Here is a 19,616-nt window from a genome sequence, read left to right on the forward strand (position 1 = left end):
ATTCACTTTCGGAGATGCTGAAAGACATTCCTGTTAAGCCAGGTGTTGGGTAGCTGACAGGTGCTGCCTAGGGCTGGGCAATATACCATCTGAAAACCATTTTGAAATCCCTATCATATCAATTTCATAATTTTTGACCTAGAAATGTATTTCTGACATAAACGGCCTCGGTCCAGTATACCTGAAGGAGCGTCTCCACCCCCATTGTTCTGCCTGGATACTGAGGTCCAGCTCCGAGGGCCTTCTGGCGAGAAGTGAGGTTACAGGGAACCAGGCAGAGGGCCTTCTCGGTAGTGGTGCCCGCCCTGCGGAACACCTTCCCATCAGATGTCAAGGAAATAAACAACTATCTGACTTTTAGGAGACATCTGAAGGCTGCCCTGTTTAGGGAAGTTTTTAATGTTTGATATTTTATTGTGGTGTTAATATTCTGTTGGGAGCTGCCCAGAGTGTGCTATCCGAAAATGCAGGAAAAACCGTGAAGCCAGCTGGTGCCTCTACATAGCTCCATCCTTATTTCAGACATTCAGACATTGTGATATATCAATATATTGCAATGTTTAGCTGGTGGTATATCATGATGTTGAAAACCAGATATTGCCCAGCCCTAATTCTGTCCATGGCAACCCCAAAAGGAGTTACGGAGGCAGCATACTTCTGAGCACAAGGTGCTGGTAATCTCTCCTGGGCAGAGTCCCAATGTTCTGCTCTTGACCTGGTCTACTCATTGAGGCATCTGTGAGGAGCCTGGACCACATGGGCCATTAGCCATTTCCATCCAGGAAGCTCCTCTTATGTTCGCAACTGTAAGAGTATTCCAACTCTTTTAAAGTTATTTTGGGTTGATTTAATTTGTTTTAAATTATCTTATTTTAAATTTTAATAATTCAAATCTTTTAAATGGTATTGCTTTTAACATTTTGATGTTTGCTGCCCTGAGCTCCTTTGGGAGGAAGAGTGGGATAAAAATTTAAAATAAATATTTTGGGCATCTTTTCATCTCAGTGGGAGAACTTCCTCCTGGGTTTGCGGACTTTTGGGGCAACTCTGCCTTCGTCTTCTCCCACCACCCCTTGCCCCAGATCAGATATCTATATATTTCTTTTATTATATTCCCAATCCTCCTTTCTTCCGTCCTGGAACCAAAGGCAGCCTCCAGGTGGTTCCCCATCCAGGCCCTGAGCAGACTTCACACCCTCTTGGCTTCAGCAACACAGCGGCCTCATGTAACTTAAGTGCACCCCTGCAAAACCACAGATTATGTCCCCATCTCACTTTGGATACTTGTTCTTCAGTCACTTTGCAATCGAAGACCAATTATTGGCACCTCTTTGCCAGAGGCTACAAACTCTGAATATTCTCAGGAACCTCAAAATCTCTGGAACTCATGTGATAAGAAGGAAAGAACCACTAAAGAAGAAGGGGGTGCACTCTTATTTATTTCAGTCAAACAGATATTACAAAAGGAGTAATGATAATAATAATTACATCCAGTGTCTTCAAAGCAAGATGCAGCAAATCTATTGGGTTAGGCAAGAAGAGTCCTGCAGCCCCTGGGGGTCTAAAAGAGTTATTACATTCTTATTTCTAAGAAAGAGTTTCCTGAAGGAATGCCAATCTATGAGAAGGGAAGGAAGATGGCGGGAATCATATGGAGGGAACCGCAGAGAGGCAAAGTATGATCCTCAACCGACCACAGGTGAAAAAGCAAGAATGTGTGAGATAAAAATTACGCAAATTGAAGGCAACAAAACTAGTTTACTTGGAGGAGTTCATGTGGTCCCACTCCCAGTGGGTCACCCCTCCTAGAAGGCTGTGGGGACCAGGCAACAAGTCTCATGAACTGGAGGCATGAAGCCCAAAAGAAGGGGCTGTTTATTTCAGATCAAACTGTGACCATGAAGCTCCTGATCTGCCTCTTCTCCTTGCTGGCTTTCTCCTTGGTTGTCAGCAGGATCAGACATTACATCCGTTTAGCCAAAGGCTAAACCTGCCCAAGAGGCAGGAACAACTTAGCCTATTTCCTGCATAATACACCTAAAGCAGTTCTCAGATGTTGCCTTTCCTTCAATTTGGATGGCAAGCGAGGGACACAAGATTGGGGAAGGGCTTGTGGAGGGAACCACAGCAACAAAGAAGAGAAATCATCAAAATCACTGCAAGTCACGCTCAATCTCCCCTCCCCTTTTAAAAGCTTTTAGTTGTGTTTATCTGGTACATTTCTGATTAATACAAGCACATTTCTGAAAATCAGCTGCAAAGCAAAATAGGCCAAAATCCATCCGAAAAACGTGATTATCCTCAAATTCAAGTTACAGCTGAAGTCAGAGTGGATGACTGAGAGCCAGGATTAAGGAACATCAGAAACAGCATTAAAGGACAGCAGGAGCTCTGAGCCTCTGCAATTCACAGCAAAACCTGGGCAGGCTCCTTCTGGTCTCATCTCACACACCGGGCTGGTATGAAACTGCAGAAATAAAGAACAGGAGTGTTTCAAAAGCCAGCATCATGGTGTGGGGACATCAGCATTACAGAGCTAGTGGGAACCCAAAGGGCATCTAGTCCAGCCTCCCAAGGAAAGCCACCATCCCTCATCATGTCAGATCAGACATGAGATATGCCAGGAGCGTCACCAAAATGGACCTGCAGAGCAAATGCCTGTGGAGGGCAGCTCAAGCAAGTGAGCCAAGCTGCACTCTTTGGGGGAATACCGGAAGGAGAAATCCTTTTCCAGACCCCAAAATGTGACTCCCTCTTATTCAGATACTGGGGAGAACCCATTTGTCAGATGGAGGGGATCCTCTGTGGAGCTTAGATGGACAGACAGAATGAGTCACAACAGCTTTTTCCAGCTCAATGGACACTCCAGATTATGTCACACTTGGAAACCCCAAGGGGGGGAACAGAAGCAGCTTTCCCCCATTTGGGGATGTTCCCCACGGAGTCTTCTGCAAGAGCCCCCCTGTGCCCCCACCTGCATTGCCACTTACCCTTGGCGGAGCTGTCGGACCCCTGGTCGCTTGCTGCAAAAGGGAGGAAACACAGGAGTCAGGATCCCAGGAAGGGAGATCCCATCCCCCCAGCCCTTCTCCCTCCTTCCAACCCCATCCCAAATCAGTCTCAATACGGGGAGGGGCCTAAGAAGAGTTCAGGGACAGGCAGCCCGGAGGCAAGGGGGCTCAAAGACAGCACTGGAGGGAGAAGCAGACGCTGGAGGGCAAAGAGAGATGGGCACAGCCTGGCATGGAGGCAGTGGGTGACTAGAGCGGGGGTGGGTGCGAACTGGGCAGGAAGGCAGAAGGGGGGAGTGCAGTGGGTTCCTGACATCCACAGACATGAGCCAACGAACCAATTCTTTAGCTTCAGGTTCCAGTAAATTAAACCCCCAGAGACCCCTCTCTCCCCCCACCCTCGGCTCTTCCTCGTGCTCCTTCTTGGAGCCCCTCCCTCAGCCGACAGTCTCTCTGCAGCCTCTTCCTGGCCCTGAGGGACCCCCTGCTGTCCACAGACAGGCTGAGCATCAGGGTCTTGGGCTTGAGGACTAGGCCACCACCAGGTTTGGTTTTGTCTGTTTCTAACTCCATGGTGAGAAAAATATGTCAGACAGAGAGAGGGGAGGAGTCACTCACTTGAGGCTGCTTTGTAGGCTAATTTCTCATTCCGTTTCCCTGTGAAGACAAAAGCAGAAGGTCAGAGCTGGAGGGAACCTGCAGAGGCCACTCAAATCCCATTTTGACCATTTGGCTCTCAGATGCTGAAACCTTCCCAGCAGATGCTTCTCCTGTCTCTTCCAAAAACCTCCAAGGAAGGGGAGCCCAGAAGCGGATCTTTTCAAGGAACTCATTTTACAAAGAAGTAGAAAAAATTGAGAAAATTAAATTTAAAAGATCAACCTGGGAAACCAGGCTGTGGACAAATTCCAAGAGGCTGGCAGGAAACATTATCCATTCATTAAACATTCATTTTTGGATTATTATTTGGTGATTCTCCAAATAAAAATACAAAATGAGAGCACAAAATACATAATAAAACAAAAACAAACCAGTAACTCACATTTAAAAAGCTCAAGGCCTGGTTCGAGAGAAACATTTTTGCCTGGCGCCTAAAGATATGTAAGGAAGGCTCCCTGCTAAGTGTTCACAGGATTGAAGGCTTAGGACTGATTAAAACGTCAGGTGGAAAGTGAATTTCTTGAGCACAGAGTGAGCACAAAGCAACAACCACTATGACTTTTGGTTCATGTTCACAGGGTGTTTTATGGGGAGGGGTCTCTGTAGGGATACACGGAGCAGTTGCCAGGAAGCTCCACCAGCACATTCCCAGTCGGAGGCCAAGACAGGAGAGGCAGCAAAGACATGCAGGGTTTACTTACTGCGGATGAAGAAGAAGATGATCCCAGAGATCCCAGCGACAAGCAGGACCACGGCAACCAGAATGGCTCCCACAATGAGCCACAGGTTGACTAAAAGGGGACAAGAGACATTTTTATTCAGACGGGGGCAGCAGCTCCCCAAGGCCTCAAGCAGGAGATTTGAGTGGAGGTGCTGAGCTATGAGCCCGGGAGGATTTTATGTGTACAAAGCAGGCCCTCTCTCTCTCCTGACAGGCCAAGGTCCTCTCTGTAGTGGCCCCGATACAAGGGAGTTTTTTTCCCACCAGAGTAAAGCATTAGAGGTCTTTAAAATAACCAATTCATTTAAGGAAGACAGTTGACAGGCACATCTGTTTCATCACAGACTCAAGACTTAAAAGCAGGTCTCCTCCTGCTTAGGCGCTTCAGCCTTCTCTGTCCTGACCCTGAGAGGAAGGGATTCCCTCCCCTCTGAGACCCCCCAGAGCCCAGCATTACAGGCCTTCAGGGAAGGCACAAACCCTTAGAAAAAGGCATCTTGTGTAGGGTTGCCATACGCCTGGTTTTTGCTGGACACGCCCTCTTTTTCAGACTTAAAATGTCTGTCCAGACAGATTCTTAAAATGGGGCCAAATGTCCAGGTTTTTTTGTTTGTGTAGAATCTCTGAAGTCCGTAGCGCTAGTGAGTGAGCCCTGGTTCCCTCTCCCCTGCCTGGGTGAGTCTTTGGCTCAAGGGCCGCTTCCATAATCCTCGCTTGCCTGCCTGTGAGAAGGAGAGTCTGGGGTGTGGGTGGGGATGTGCGTTCATGTGCTCCTGCTGGGGAAAAGGGAGTCTTGCTCTTAGACATTCTGCTTTGGTTCCTGCAGGCCCGGTTTTCCTGGCGGTGTGTGAGAGACAAGCATTACTAGAAACCCTGCTTGCTCTTCCCAGCGGTGTGCGGATGTTTGGGCTGAGGGGGGATGAATATCAGTTTTTGTAGCTGGACGTGCTTGTGAGGAAGAGCAAGTGAGAATCTTTTTCACTGTGAAGTACAGTCAGTCTGGGACTCCCTCTTTTAAGTTGACATCTTTCCGCAGGGCCTGCAAGACAGAGCTGTTCCACCAGGCCTTTGGCCAGGGCACAGCCTGACTCCCTCCCTCGGCAATCTTCGCGGAGCTCTGGCCCAATGGTTGCCAGTGGCTTGAATTAACTAATTTTATAATGAATGATTTTAGAGTGTTTTTATGCTGTACTTTTGTACTGTTTTATTGTTGTTAGCCGCCCTGAGCCCGGCTTCGGCTGGGGAGGGCGGGATATAAATAAAATTTATTATTATTATTAAATTTATTATTATTAAGTTTGTTGCTCCTTTTTCAGCCGCAGTGACTGTGAGTAAGTTTGATTCTGAAGTAGTAAAATATGTGCCCACATTCTTTGACATCACAACTACTAGGGCTTAAAGGCAAGAAGGTGATGGCCAGTTTTTACCTATAACATCCAATTTGAGTTCAAGGCCTATGAGACACTTGCCAGAAAAGGCTGCATCTCTGTTGAAATCTACAGATTCTGATTCAGTTAGTTCCCTCCAGAGACGTAGACAGGATCCAACTGGGGTTCCCCATCTGAGCTGTGCTGCTGCTGAAGGGAGGAGTTGGGTGGAAATCCCCCTCCCAGAGCCCACCCTTTCCCCTGTCTGTCTGTCTGTCTGTCTGTCTGTCTCTCACCAGGCTCCTTCTCCCAGGCCACGTCCAGAGGCTTCTCCAGGCTGTCATGCTCCACACGGCACCGGAAGCGCTCCCTCTCCTCGGGGTCGATCTGGACACTGAGCAAGAGATAGTAGGTCCCGTCCGAGTTGGGGGCGACCAATCCTCGGAGGGTGCCCTCCTGCCAGACCTCCCCGTCCTTCACCCAGTTGGCCTCAATCTCCTTGGGGTAGAAGCCGTGGACTTGGCAAACGAGGGTCTCCAGGCCGTCATAGTCTGCCTTCCTGGTCACCTTCACCACCGGAGCCTCTGCAAAAAGGGCCACATTGGGGTTAACAGAGAGACATCCACAATGGAATCCTGGAAGAATCCTGTATTTTTTAAGAGCAGAGGAGCAGGGACCCAAAGGGCAACCTAGTCAGAAACTCACATCTCCAGAAATTAAAAAGAACTGTGAATAAATGGGATTTCCTCAACCTCCCTTGGCATCTTCCCCAGTCAGTGTCTATGCTGGAACTGTTTTTAGATGTTTTATCCTTTGTTTGCCAAAGCAGACTCCTTTGGGAGGGAGGACTGGGTACAAATTAATATATCATCTTGAAAAGCTCTTGTGGTTCCAAGATAGTCCCAGGGAGCTGCCTCTAGGCTGAGGGACAAATTCCACCAGGTCCCCAATGGGATCCTTCCAAGTTGCAAGTCATGAACTGAGGGCAGCTCAGGCTGATTCTGGTTCCTCTCTTGAGGGGGAAGAAATGCTGGACTCACTGCTCTCCGTTCTCCGGGACTTTTCAGCTCAATAGTGAACAAAGCCAACAGCCCTGGGAAAGACAGAGCTCCTTTCTAGTTCTCCCGCCTGCCCTGAAAGGGTCCCTTGAGGTTGGAAAGGGCCCATCTCCCTTCTGCACGGCAGCCTCTCCTGGAGTGGAAAGGGCAGACCAGGAGGCCCAGTAAGCCAGCAACTTGCACACATTTAACTTGTGCACATTCAGCTTTACGCACTTGCCAAAAATATTCTAAAAACCAAAAAGAGGAGGCAAGTGTCTGGGAAGAAGGACTTTGGCAACCCAATCGCCCTTGAATCCAATGTGTTTTGACTATACACAATTTTGGCTTTAGGCACGATTCACAGAATGTAACCCTTGTTCAAAAACTGGCTCCCTGGGTAGCTGTTGTCTGAAGGGGCTGTTCCAGGATCCCACCCACTTTGCAGTGCCTGGACTGGAAACTCAGGTCTAGGAGGGGATGTGACTCTGCTGGGGGGAGCAGGAAGGAAGGAAGGTCAAGCCCTTTCCCCACAGAAACCCCAAACAAGACCTCCCCTCCCCACCCCACACCTGTCCTCAGCAGAACCTCCGTCCCAAAGAGGATGATTCCCAGCCTCCTTTGCACGTTGTCACCCTTGAAAACGCTTCGTTGTGGCTTTTGAGGTGAAATCCTCAACCTCAATAAGTATGCTCAGTGTCTTTGGGGTGAATTATCACCAGGCCCCCATAGATGAATTTGCTCAGATCTCTCTAAGCGCGGCTAATACATATGTGTCAGTCCGCAAAAAGGGAGGGTGCTGGAATTATTTCATTTTTAATTAATGTTCATATTAGCAAAGTTAATAGAGACAGGAAGAAAGCCAGTCAAAACACTTGATCATTTGATTGGCCCCTGAGCCAGATTCCTGAAGGCGGAAGAGTGGACTGTACCATTTCAAGGCATGGGGTTGGGGAAGATGACACTTCTGAATGTTCCCCATGGGAAAAAGTACTATTCCTCACAAATAAAAAATATAAGAAGGTAGAAGAGGGAATTTCCATACTCTCTCACTATGTGCAGGATTTCTGCTTCTAGGCCACGAGTGGCTAACCTACAGACTTAGTGAGGGGGCCACATTTTCTATTTAAAAAAGGTTAATTAATTAATTTTTAAATACTTTTTAGCGGGGCTAACTAAAAAATTACGTGAAATGTAAAAGTGTTCCAATGCTGTTTTTCGTCGTTTAGTTAAGATTTAAAAATACCAAAGGTAAATTATCCCACTCAGTAATCAGGATTACACGTGATTTTTTAAATAAGTTCAGTGGTTTTATTAGAAATTGTTAGTTTTTTGAAAATGTCCATTGGGGCACTTTGATACACTCTAAAAGTGCCCCGCTCGTGTACAATAGTGCCCCAATATACAAGTTTGCATGAAATCTCTAAACTAATTTCCTACCTATGTAATTTGAAAAGAAAAAAACTGTTGTTTACTACATGGCCAAAGTCATTTCTAAATATAATACGACTGATTATCAAGTGTCATATCTCAGGAAATATCCAGCATCTTGTATGTTTGTCTTCCCCATTGTAGAAGATAAGGCAAGCGTTGATTTCAAGGATGTTGTTTTGCCAAAACCAAATTTCTCAAAGGACACATCTCAAACATCATCTCTATACTTTTTCTTTTAACTTCAGTGGATATAATGTGCAATAAGCATTTTGTTTAAATTATAAGCATTTTGTTTAAATTACTATTTTTTGAGAGATCTTATACTTTTTAAAGGGCTGATTATGATCTCTCACAATAAAAATTGTTTTTTTATTTTTTTTTTGTAAATAATTGCCATTCTCATACAATTTACTCTTTGTATCAAAGTGCCCCATGCACTGTATCAAAGTGCCCTGTAGGTGGAGCAGAATGATACAAAACCCATTTTTTTTACTCAAGTCATTATATTCTCATTATCTTCTAACTTTAATGGTTCTTTTGATTGCTATTATAATATTAATTATAATTAATTTATGCCATGCATAAAGCAATTTTTTTAATTATTTGAATCATTTTGGTACATAAAATATGAGATTGAATTTTTCTGCATCAATCTGCCCCACTTTCCCCTACCCAAGTGTAACGGCAAAAGGTTTTTCTGTATCCTGCCTCAAATCCGTCCATTTCAATTTTCTTTTTTTACTAAATTTAAAATGCATTTTGCTTTCCTGGCCCCCTCCCTGCTGTTTCTTTCTGCCCCCTCCCCCATTTGTATTTTGCCATCCCTTATTCTAGGCATGGGGGGCTGTTTATAAGCATCCCCCCCCCAATCATACTCTGAAGTGACCCCTTTTCTCCTCCCAGAGGCCCAAACTTATTTCTGCCTCCCCCACCAAGAAAAGTGTTTGCTGTTTGGTCCAGAAAGGAAGACTGTTAAGGGGGGGAGGGGAGCTTGAAGGGAAACTGCCCCACTGAGCCCCCTCCCCTCCCCACTGCCCCCCCCTCACCTGTCCTCAGCAGAGTCTCCTTCCCGTACTCCAGGTATCTCTGCAGCCACTCAATGCATTCCTCCTCCAGGTAGTGCTTCATGCCCTGGTTCCGGGCCAAGTCAGGATCCCACTTCCTCTTGGTCACTTGGGCCCCTGTATCAGCTGCCGTCCAGGTGAGGGTCTCCTTGTCAAAGGCGATGAAGTCCCTCCCGTCGTAGCTGTACTGCCAATGCCCTCCTTTGCGCCCGTCTGACCTCAGCTCACAGCCGTACATGTACTGAATGATGTGGATCCCTGGAAGGACCAGAAGAGGCCCAGGAGGTCAAGGGGGGTCAGAGCAGCCCCTCCCCCATCAGCAAGAGAGCCCAGGAAAAAGGATTTATTTGCCTCAGACTCAGGGAAGAGGCAGCAGTCAGAGGGGAGAAGAATCAGCCAGCATTGTATCTTTCTGAAGGCTCATCCGCATAACACGTCCACTGAGGGAAACGCTACAAGCCCCCCTTTATTTGCCCTCCTCTCTCTCATCGCCCCACACTTTCTCCCCCCCCCCAATTTCTAGTGGATTCTCCCAACTCCCTGGAGGCGGGGGAGGGGTGGGGTTTCCCTTCCTGCCCAAGAGGAGCATCCCTTGCAGGTCGGAGGTCACAGTCTGTCCCTCTGGATCTTGCCCCTTTTGGAGAGACGCCTCAGCTGCCCCCCGAAAGAGGAAAGGGGCAACATGGAAGGGGGACACCCACACATTGGGGGCCCTTTCAAGAGAGAAGGTCTCCTCTTCCCCTCCATCTCTCTCCCCCCAGCTTCTCCATATCAAGGACCTTTTCCCTAAAAGGAGGGAAGTCATGGAAGGGCCTTTGGAAAAAGAAGTTTCCTCATAGCCTGGGAGGGAAAGGGAAGCCGCAAGGGGGGGTTGCCCCATTTCAGAATGGCCCCCCTTCTCAGCAGAAGCCAGACTGCCCTTGTCAAAGATGGGGGGTCCCTGCACCCTCCTGCCCACCCCAGGGGCTACCACCAAATCTTCAAAACAACAGCAACATTTAAAAAGTTATCCCCCATTATCCCCCCCCCAAATTTCATTTTAGTTGTGTTGTCTTCGGAATGAATCATTTTGTAGTCCCATAATCCTTAAATGGAACAGATCATTTTGATTCTCCCATTAGATGTTACATATATTTGTCTTTGCATATTTACTTGAAGGTAAGTCACACTGAGTGGGGTTGGACTTACTTCCAAGTAAACATGCAGAGGACTGAGCCGTTACAATTGGAAATTAAAATAAAATAAAATCTGTTTGTGATCCTGGCTGCCCACACACCAGACGCCTAAAACCAGCTGGGAAGAATGTGACTAGCCCATTTCTGAACTCTCTTCTTGAGGGACTCTTTCCTGGCAGTCAGTTCCATGGGGTAAGGCAGGTTTTAAAGAAGAGCAACTGCCAGATGTGGGGGCCCCGTTCTCTATCAGCCCCCCCCCCAGAAGGTGGAGTGAGCAGTCCGGACAACCTGATGGATTCTGAAAGGCTCCAAGGAGAAAGGGGGGCTGACAGCCAGCATCCCTGGGGGGGCCCCATCTCCCTGTGGAATATGGAATAGGGACACCATCCTTCCTTCCTGCCGTCTCCAGCACTGCAGACCCCGGCCGCCCCCCACCCCCATTTCACCAGGGCAGTGGGGAGGATGAGGAGGCAGAGGGAAGAAGTTTCACAGAATGGAGAGAACTCATAGCTGTGCCTGTTCTCTGGTCATGATTGAAGCAGACGGGGGGGGGCATATTGGCACCTCAATAATGCAACTACAACCAACTTGCTGCCTGGGACCAGTATTAAGGCACATGAGCACAGAGTCATAAAAGTTTCAGGGGAACCCCATCCTATCTAATTTCAATATTAGCAGCGCCAAGGCTGGATTCCCAACTGGATTCCCAGCTCTTTGCTCTCTTCCAGGATCCCTCCCTATTATTACTTTGCCACAAAGCCAGTGCCAACGGTGCCAGGGAGAGAGCAAAGCGTCAGCTGGCATCCTTGCTTTGTGCCACAAATAACAGGCAGGGGGGGTGAAGGGAAGACATCTGTGCCTGCCACTGCAGAGTCTTCTTCCGTAGAATTTTCCATTATTGTGTCCCCCCTGCCCTGCAATACAAGTACTTTTGTACACTGGTGCCTTGGTTCCCAAACACCGAAAACCCAGGGAGGCCTCACTTCGGACAACCGTAAGTCTGAGTATGGGCTGAATGTAAACTCCTCGCTCTGGATTAACCTGCAGTCTTCAGATCAAGTAATTCGCTTATTTAGCTTATGTGGGTAGCAATTTAAGATTTTAAGGAGGTTTTCTCACCACTGCTGTATCGCAATCACCATCTTTTCCCCCATGTTAAATCTTTTTTGCAGTTTCTAAATGAAAGGCTGTGATATACAGTGGTACTTTGGTTCTCAAACGGCTTGGTTCCCAAACGCCAAAAACCCAGAAGTAAGTGTTCCGGTTTTTAAATGTTTTTCGGAAGCCGAACATCCGATGCAGCTGTCGGCTATTGTTTGCGGGGCACCTGCACCAATCCGAAGCTGCGTCTTGGTTTTCGAACATTTCGGAAGTCAAACGGACTTCTGGAATGGATTAAGTTCGAGAACCAAGGTACAACTGTATTTGGCGCTTTTGTTTTTGCTACAGCGGTACCTCTGGTTGCGGACACGATCCGTTCCGGGGTGCCGTTCGCACCCCGAAATGTCCGTAACCAGAGTGGCGCTTCTGCGCATGTGTAAATACTTCCGGGTTTGCCGTGTTCTGAACCTGAAAAAAACGCAACATGAAGCGTTCGCAAGGAGAGGCATGACTGTATTTATTTTGCGTTTTTGTGGCTTTTTCGGTTAATTTGCTTTCGTTACTGTGTGGAACCCAGTTCAGCTACTGATACGATTTATTGACTGTGTGACTGCAGAAATGGATAAAAGCCCCCATCCAAACAATGACTATCATCAGTGCAGGTTAGAAAAAAATAATATTTTTAATTTTTATCATCTACAATACTGTCTTTTTTTTTATAGTGCAGTACATTGATTATTGCTTTCATTTTATAGACCAATGGTCTCGTTAGATAGTAAAATTTGTGTTAAATTGCTGTTTTAGGGGTTGCTTTTAAAAGTCTGGAACGGATTAATCCGTTTTGCATTACTTTCTATGGAAAGCGCACCTTGGCTTTGGAACGCTTTGGTTTTGGAAAGGACTTCCAGAACGAATTAAGTTTGAGAACCAAGGTACCACTGTATAATATTAAGCAAGTGATGCATTTGAGGGATTTGAACCCAGGTTCAAGGACAACTGAAAGGTAACTGTGCTCATGAAGTGGAATATAAAGATATAAATGATGGAACAAACAGATGTTTGTAAATGTGTGCCTAAACACACTTTGGCTATATACTAAATTCTTTGCTCCTGGTGAAAATAATGAAATGCTGATGTTAAGCCAACTTGTTGCTTTTCAAAAGGCCATGCCTCTTCCCTTTGATGCTCAGCACCACCAGGGCAGTCTATGCTGCGAAGAGCTGGGAGCTTTCCTGGGGAGAAGACAGAGCTGGAGAACAGACCTTGCTTGGCTGCTCTTTGCCCCCCAGAGCTGAGTGCCCCTTCCCTGCCCCACCTCCCTCTGCTCCTGCAAGGGCCGCATCCAGAAGGGCAGGAGAGAGGAGGAGAGACCAGGAGTCTGTGTCCTGTGGCTCCCAGGCAAGAGAAATTGGAAGTGAGGCCTCAAGGGGTCTCCTGGGGGCACAGGGGAAAGAAGGCGGCACAGCATGCCCTTGGGCTCATGCCAGGAACCGTCTGCCAAAGGCAGCCTGGGGAGCCGGACATTCAGACAGAGCAGTTTCCTCACAGCTCACTTTTCAGAGGTGGCACTTGAACTGGATGCATAATCAAAGATCTGGGGTGGTATCTAATGCAACCCCTACTCAGAGTAGACCCACTGAAGTGATTTGGCATTTGTTTTTAATGCACTGATTTCAATGGGTCTACTCTAAATATAACAGTATTGGATGCAACCCTGTGTGTACTAAAAATGTCAAACACCTGCCCTAGCTCTCACTTTCAATAAATACTGAATTTTTGGTACCTGCTAAAAAAAATCCTGTTTAGACAAGCCTACCCAGATGCCTAGAAAGTTGAGGTAATTCTAATCTGTTTTAGTAGTTTAACTTCCTGTGTTTTAAAGTATGGTTGTGAGTTTTTCTTAATTTTACTGGGGGGGGGTTACAATCAATAAGTGTATGTATTTTAATAAATAAATAAATAAATAGTATTTATTGATGTTTTATGTACATTCTATGGATTTTTTTCCGATTTTTATTATAACTTTCCAGGTTGTATACTATCTTGATACAGTTTTGTGGGAAATACATATTGTAAATACTTTAATAAAACCTTCAGTTGATTGATAATAAAAGAAGAGCTGGTTTACATTAGCTAGTTGATGTCCACCTAATAAATCCTTCATCAAAGAGGGCATGATCCTTATCTCTGCTACTTGTCATGCTGCACCTCTAGTGTCCCATTTTACAGATCCACAACATGTTAATGCTCGTGGCTTTTAAATGTGCTCTTCAATTTCAGTATCTGAAGGATTGATCTGGTGTTTTCACTTGGCAGGTGGCATCACACAGGACTCGATGAGACCCCTGGCAGGGCCCTCGGGTGCTGAGGACCCAGCCCTGTCTCCTCTAGGCCAGCCAGCAGGGTCAGCAGACAGCCATTTTGATTTCCCACCACAAAACCATGGAGAGAAGCTACGTCCGGCACCCGAAGACAGGATGGGAAATGGCAATGGTTGCTCCTGGCCATGTACAGAGTTCTGCTGCTCTTATTAGAGGTTACTGCCCACACATTCCGCTGCGCTTTTCTGCTTGTGTGGTGGCATCTCGGTCAAACCACTTCTGGCTGTTTGTAGCAGAGTTTTCCCCGGAGACAGAGGACAAGAACAGGAGTCATACTCAAACTCACAGTCAAGAGCTTCTTTATTGCTTGACTGTCACACAAACATTTCTGTTACTATTATATACAAGCTACTGACATTCCTTCTTTATATCTCCAGCACAATATAATCTCAGTCCAGTAATTAACAATCCTGACACAGCAAAACTCACAGTATCAGCAGCACACATTGTCTTACTTCCAACCTTGTTGTCAGTGAGTGTGCTGACAGAGTGTGAGTGTGAGTGTGTGAGTGCGCACACACACACTTTCCTCGTGCGGAAATTGCAGCCTGCAACTTCCTCCCTTTATTTGCACCTCCAGCTGACACCAATCAAGCCTAGAGTGCCACTCATACACGCTAAAGAAAATTCTGGAACCCTCTTGAAAGCTTCCAGGAACCTTTATCTGTTTCTTGAAGAATGTTTTCCTAACAGCTATTTGTGCTTCTGGCCAGCCTGAGGGAGCTCAGCAATGGAGGAGAGGCTGTCCCAGAGGACACCAGGTTGCGCTCTCTTTAATTCTGGCTTCCTCTTTCACCTCAGGAGCCTTTGGCTTACAGCTGAATTGAGTTGGGGAATATAAAGCCTTGGATGAGAGCAGTTTCTCTGGAAGGAAATCCTGCTTTTCTGGGCTGGATTCAGCTAACACAGTTAGTCTAGCGGGAGCCAGAAGGAACAAGTCTCACTCACACAACTGGGGCTTTCTCCCCATCTCCTTCCCGTGTGCTCCCCACAAATCAGCTTGGGGGGGGGGTCAGGAGAAGCCCCAGAAAGGTGTGCGGGGGGGGGGGGAGAAGGGAGATTGCTCCCTCCGGCAAGTAACAGATTGTAACAGTGCTACTTTGGAGCCCTCGCTCTAGAACTATCAAACATATTTAATAATAATAATTAGTATCTTCCACAATGCCATGTCCCAAAGTGATATAGTTCTTTTTATGCACTCAAACAATGGTTTGTGGTTGACCTATGCAAACGACAAACCAAACCACAAACCCCACCAGCTGGTCTGGATATGGAGCTGTTGCTGGAGGGGGGGAGTTGCTTTGTCTCATTGCTTCTTCAGCATAAATTGCTTTCTCACTCATTTTTATAGATGAAACTCACTCCCCTCCTGTTTCCTCAAGATGTTAAGTGCGATCAATCACGATACACCTATACCTTCAATGTTGTTTTTAAACAGAATCAGATAACATTTCCAGGGCTGTCCGTGGCACCTTTTTTCTGAGCTAAGAAATGATCTGCATCAGGAAACGAGAGGCGCCCCTTGGTGACATTTATGTGGCATTTTCCATGGACAGGTGCAGGGGCTCAGGAGGGGCCCAATCCCCATTTTTAAAAGGGGGAGAAGCAGAATTCCCAGGAGCCCAAGAGGAAGCCTGCAAGGCAAGGCCAGGCCTGATCCCACTGCAAGAAAAGCAGACCTGCCCATTGCAGCGCTGGCTTGGTCTCAGCTGACCCCCTGGGTTTCTTCCTTGCAAGCCGGACAAGGCCAACGAAGGCCCCAGAGGGCTCTGGACACACTCAGGCTGACCCCTTTGGCAAGGCTCCTTCCACCTCCATTATTCTGTCTCACAGGTGGGGAATCACTTTGGCTTCAGGGCCAGATCCTGATCAGGGTTGTCCCCAGGGGCCAAAAGGGGCAGGAGGGTGAAGCTGACATCATAGCATAGCCCACCTGTCAATCTCACCCACCTTTCTACCCCTCCACTTCAGCTGCCCACGCTTAATGTTTGAAGTGCTGGGACACCTGTGGTGCTGTTAGGGGCAGGGCTAAAGTCCTGAAGCAGGGAGCCTGCTTAGGAAGTGAGGAAGTGGAGAAGCCTAGAAGGTAAAGGTGCAAAATCATACAGAGACCTCCGTCCAGACCCAGCAGAGGCTCCCACTTCTGAAGTTCTGCTCCAAGATTGCAATTGGAGGGAGGAGTCACTCAACTTTGGGGCTAAACACAAATGCCTCCCCCCACCCTTCCAGAATGCTGGCTCCTTTCACACAACTAATGTCTTAAAAGAATTTTGACATTTCAGAAGAAAGTTTTAAAAACAAAAATGTGTGCCAAGAGGCTTTTGCCAGATGTCTACCAGATTTTACTAAGTTTAAATGATTCCTGTCGTAACAGTTCCAAGGTTGGATGGGGGGGGGGAGTGTGGCAGAAAACTGGTCAAAGGGGGTGAAAGACCTTTCTAAAGGTCCTGCTATTCTTCCCTAAGTGTAGACCGTTAGAGAATAAAGTAAGTACTGGAGGAGTGGGGGCCTTGGGGGCTCTCGTCTACCCCCCCACTTCAGCTGCCCACCATGCCTATTATTTTAACCATGTATTTGCCACTCTGACCCCCAAAACCCAGTCCATTTGTGTTCCTTAAAAAGGCTTCTCTTTCAACACTGTGCCAGGGAGAGGGAGGGGCTTGGTGATGGTCAGAAGGGTCAGCCAATCAGCACCTCTGTCTGGGCAGCTGAATTCTCCTTAAGCAGGACCAGAACTCAAGGCTTGCTTGTCTCAGCCTCAGGATCCCCACCCTTCTCTTCCCCTCCCAAAGGAAAATGAACTAGACAGATTCCCACCTCAGAAGGCCTAAGCCAAGCCTAGCATGGAAGGAAGGGCAGGCAATGGAGACATTTCCTTGGTAGGACGTGCAGGTCCAGAGAGTGTTATTCTGGAGGGGGAGTCTCTCCCCTCCAAGTCTCATTCTCTGTCCCCCCCACCCCACCCCATCCCTGCCCCCATTAAGACCTTCCTTAAATTAAGGGGAGATGCCTCTGCCCTAGTGGAGACCCCCACCCTCCATTTCCTTACCTCCCAGCAGCCCCCTCCCTGCAATTCTGGCCCCTGGAGGGAACATTGAGGGGGGGAGGTGTGACTCTGTTCCTCTCCTGCCTTCCACTCACCTCCGCTCTGGTTGTAGCGATTCCTTGCAATTTCCAGGTTCTCCCTGAACACCAGCTCAGCGCCCTGAAGTGTCTGAGTGTTCCTGTGCCAGTACTGAGGATCCTCCTTTTCCACCTTCCTTATCCAGGGGACACGAGGCAGATACTTCTTGGTGTCACTGTCATACTGAACAAATGGCTGGTCATCCACGTACCCCACATCAATGAACTGGGGCAGCCCCTGGCCAGGCTCAGACACGGCTGTGTGGAAGTAGCGGAGGGAGTGAGAAGTGGAGCCTGGAAAGGAAGAGAAAAGGGGGCAGAGAGTTAGGGGTCCTGCAGATGAAGGCAGCAGCCTAATCCTGCTGTATCACAGGCAGCAGCCCTGAATTAGGAGATCCATGGACTATATGGAACTTGCCAAACTGACTGGGAGACTCCGAGACCAGAGAGATGAGACGGTGGAAGACGATTGGAAGAAGTTTAAAGAATATTTGAAAAAATATGCTAATGGAAGTGGATATAGGCTGTAGGGTTAGAAGTAGAACATAGTGTCTTTTAAAATATTATTACTTGTAAGGGATAAAATGTGAAGATTTTTATGGTAAAAGTAAGTGTGATTAAAAAATGGTTTAAAATTATGATATATGTAAACTGTTAAAGATGAGGTAAAATGAAAATCAGATACAGGGGACTCGGGGAAGCTCACCTAACAATGTTTAGAAAAAATAAGGATAAGACAAGAATTTGTTTGTATTTTCTGTTTTTTCTGTTTGTGTTGTTAAGTTGTGTTATAAAATGAATAAAAAAATTTGGAAAAAAATAAATAAATTAGGAGATCCAAAGTTTATCAGGCTTTGGGGGAGTTTGTCCTACCAAGCCAGGATTATAAACTGTGGTTTGAAATTAGCATGATCAGACACACTATAGGTAAAACTAACTACAGTTTATCTCAGTTCAGACATAACACAATGTTAGTTGAAAGTGAAAACACATGCTTCCAATCGCCTCCTTGTAGCCACATGCAAAAAGGGAATGCATGAACCCAAAGCTTAGTGTGTTATGTCCAAATGCAGCTCGTGTTTCAATACATAGCCTGTCCAGAGGGGGTGGGCTTGCTGAGCATTCTTGTCTTTTGGCCTGTGCTTGCATCTCTCATAAATTATGTTACGTCAACTTGACTTCTTTTTACCTTTCCTCGTTGCCAATAATCAAGATTCTACCGACAGAATGAGGCTGACAATCTTGCTGAAGGATGGAACTGAAGGGAATTCAGCTCGACATCCCATATATGAACCAACTCTGTGTGTGATGAAGAATAAGTCAATTGTATGTCAGGGAAAAAAAGAGTAAAGAGACTTGATTCTGACATCTATGAATCAGGAGCTCATAAGAGACCCTTGTATGTAGTCTCATCTATAAAATAAATGGATCAACTTCAAAAAACAAACAAACAAACAAACAAACAAACAAACAAACATTAGCCCATGGAGCAGTGGGTGAGAAAAAGCTCTGCCAGGCAGCACTAAATCTCTGCATGTCTCTGCTGAGGCTCCATGGGAGGGAGAGAGAGGCCAGCCCCTCCCTTTTGTCAAGGGGGCAGGAATTGCCCCCCACTTGCAAGCGCCAGGCTGATGAGAGCTCCCACAACATGGTCTGAAGGCTCAGGATGCAGGCACTGAACTGAAGCTAAGCAGGCTCAGGACTGGAAGTGGATGGAGGGGAGACCAGACGAAGCAAAATCCATATATGGGAGAAGAAGAAGCTGCCTCCTCCTGGGTCAGAACACTGGTCCAGGTAGCTCAGAGTTGTCTGCCCTGACTGGGATGGCTCATATCTGCAGAAACGGGCCTAGGGAAGCCACTCCCTTAGAGCCGCCCCACCATCTGACCTTCTGGAGCCATGCACTGAACAGGTCTGACCTGGGTCTTGCTTCCTGGGCTCTGGGAGGCGTTGGAAAGATCTCCTGGGAACTCAGGAGAGCCCCACAAGATCCTGAGAGAACCTGCCAGAGTCTGTTATGCAAGGCAGAGGGCTGCAAAGCTCTTTTGGTACTGGGAAAACCTTGCACAAAAAGAGCTCTCTGCCTTCTGCATATATAATTGGTGTGATTCCAGCATACAGCTGAAGTCCTTCAAGTTAAATGCATTCCAGTCTCCTGCACTTTCCACCAGTTTTCCAGGGACAGATGTCAAGTTAATTGGCCTGTAATTTCCAAGATCCTTCCTGGATCCCCTTTTGAGAATTGGTACTTAAAATGGTTCAATGCTGCAATCTTTCAATGGTCTGAGCTGCCACCCACAGAGCGGGTTCCCCACTTGAGAAAGAAGGCCCCCCAGGGCTAGCAGGGGCAGGAGGGCAAATGCAACTTTGGGGTCAGGTCTCAACATGTGGCCCCACATCCCCTTTCCCCACACTTGCCCCTTCACGAGATCGAACACAGGCAGGGGGACAGAGCTCTGGCCACCAGGGGGCCTAATGAGTCTCCACAGCAGATCCCCTTCAGAAGCAATTAACTTTTGTGGACGTCCATCAGCAGATTTTG

General features: G+C 47.2%; 1 protein-coding gene across 8 annotated transcripts in view; it reads right to left on the reverse strand.

The window, feature by feature from the left end:
• Positions 1-19,616, reverse strand: part of LOC128409420 (H-2 class I histocompatibility antigen, Q9 alpha chain-like) — a 69,536-nt gene that overhangs the window by 46,977 nt on the left and 2,943 nt on the right. For 2 of the 8 annotated variants that reach the window (XR_008329220.1, XM_053379899.1), the window contains exons 2-7: positions 17,093-17,368; positions 9,277-9,552; positions 6,056-6,343; positions 4,373-4,462; positions 3,630-3,668; positions 2,991-3,023 (exon numbers count right to left, since the gene is read on the reverse strand). The exons of 1 other annotated variant lie outside the window; for it this stretch is intronic. Coding sequence is in view for 5 of the 7 variants with exons in the window: in XM_053379899.1 (XP_053235874.1) it covers positions 2,991-3,023; positions 3,630-3,668; positions 4,373-4,462; positions 6,056-6,343; positions 9,277-9,552; positions 17,093-17,368 (1,002 nt within the window). In the remaining 2 variants the exon portion in view is untranslated. Of the gene's footprint in view, positions 1-1,419; positions 2,468-2,990; positions 3,024-3,629; positions 3,669-4,372; positions 4,463-6,055; positions 6,344-9,276; positions 9,553-17,092; positions 17,369-19,616 lie in introns of those variants that run through there. 5 more of the 8 variants (XR_008329219.1, XM_053379898.1, XM_053379900.1 and 2 more) reach the window with 5 other exon arrangements.

Source organism: Podarcis raffonei, chromosome 2, assembly GCF_027172205.1.
Source record: "Podarcis raffonei isolate rPodRaf1 chromosome 2, rPodRaf1.pri, whole genome shotgun sequence".
In the NCBI taxonomy this organism is placed as follows: Eukaryota; Metazoa; Chordata; class Lepidosauria; order Squamata; family Lacertidae; genus Podarcis; species Podarcis raffonei.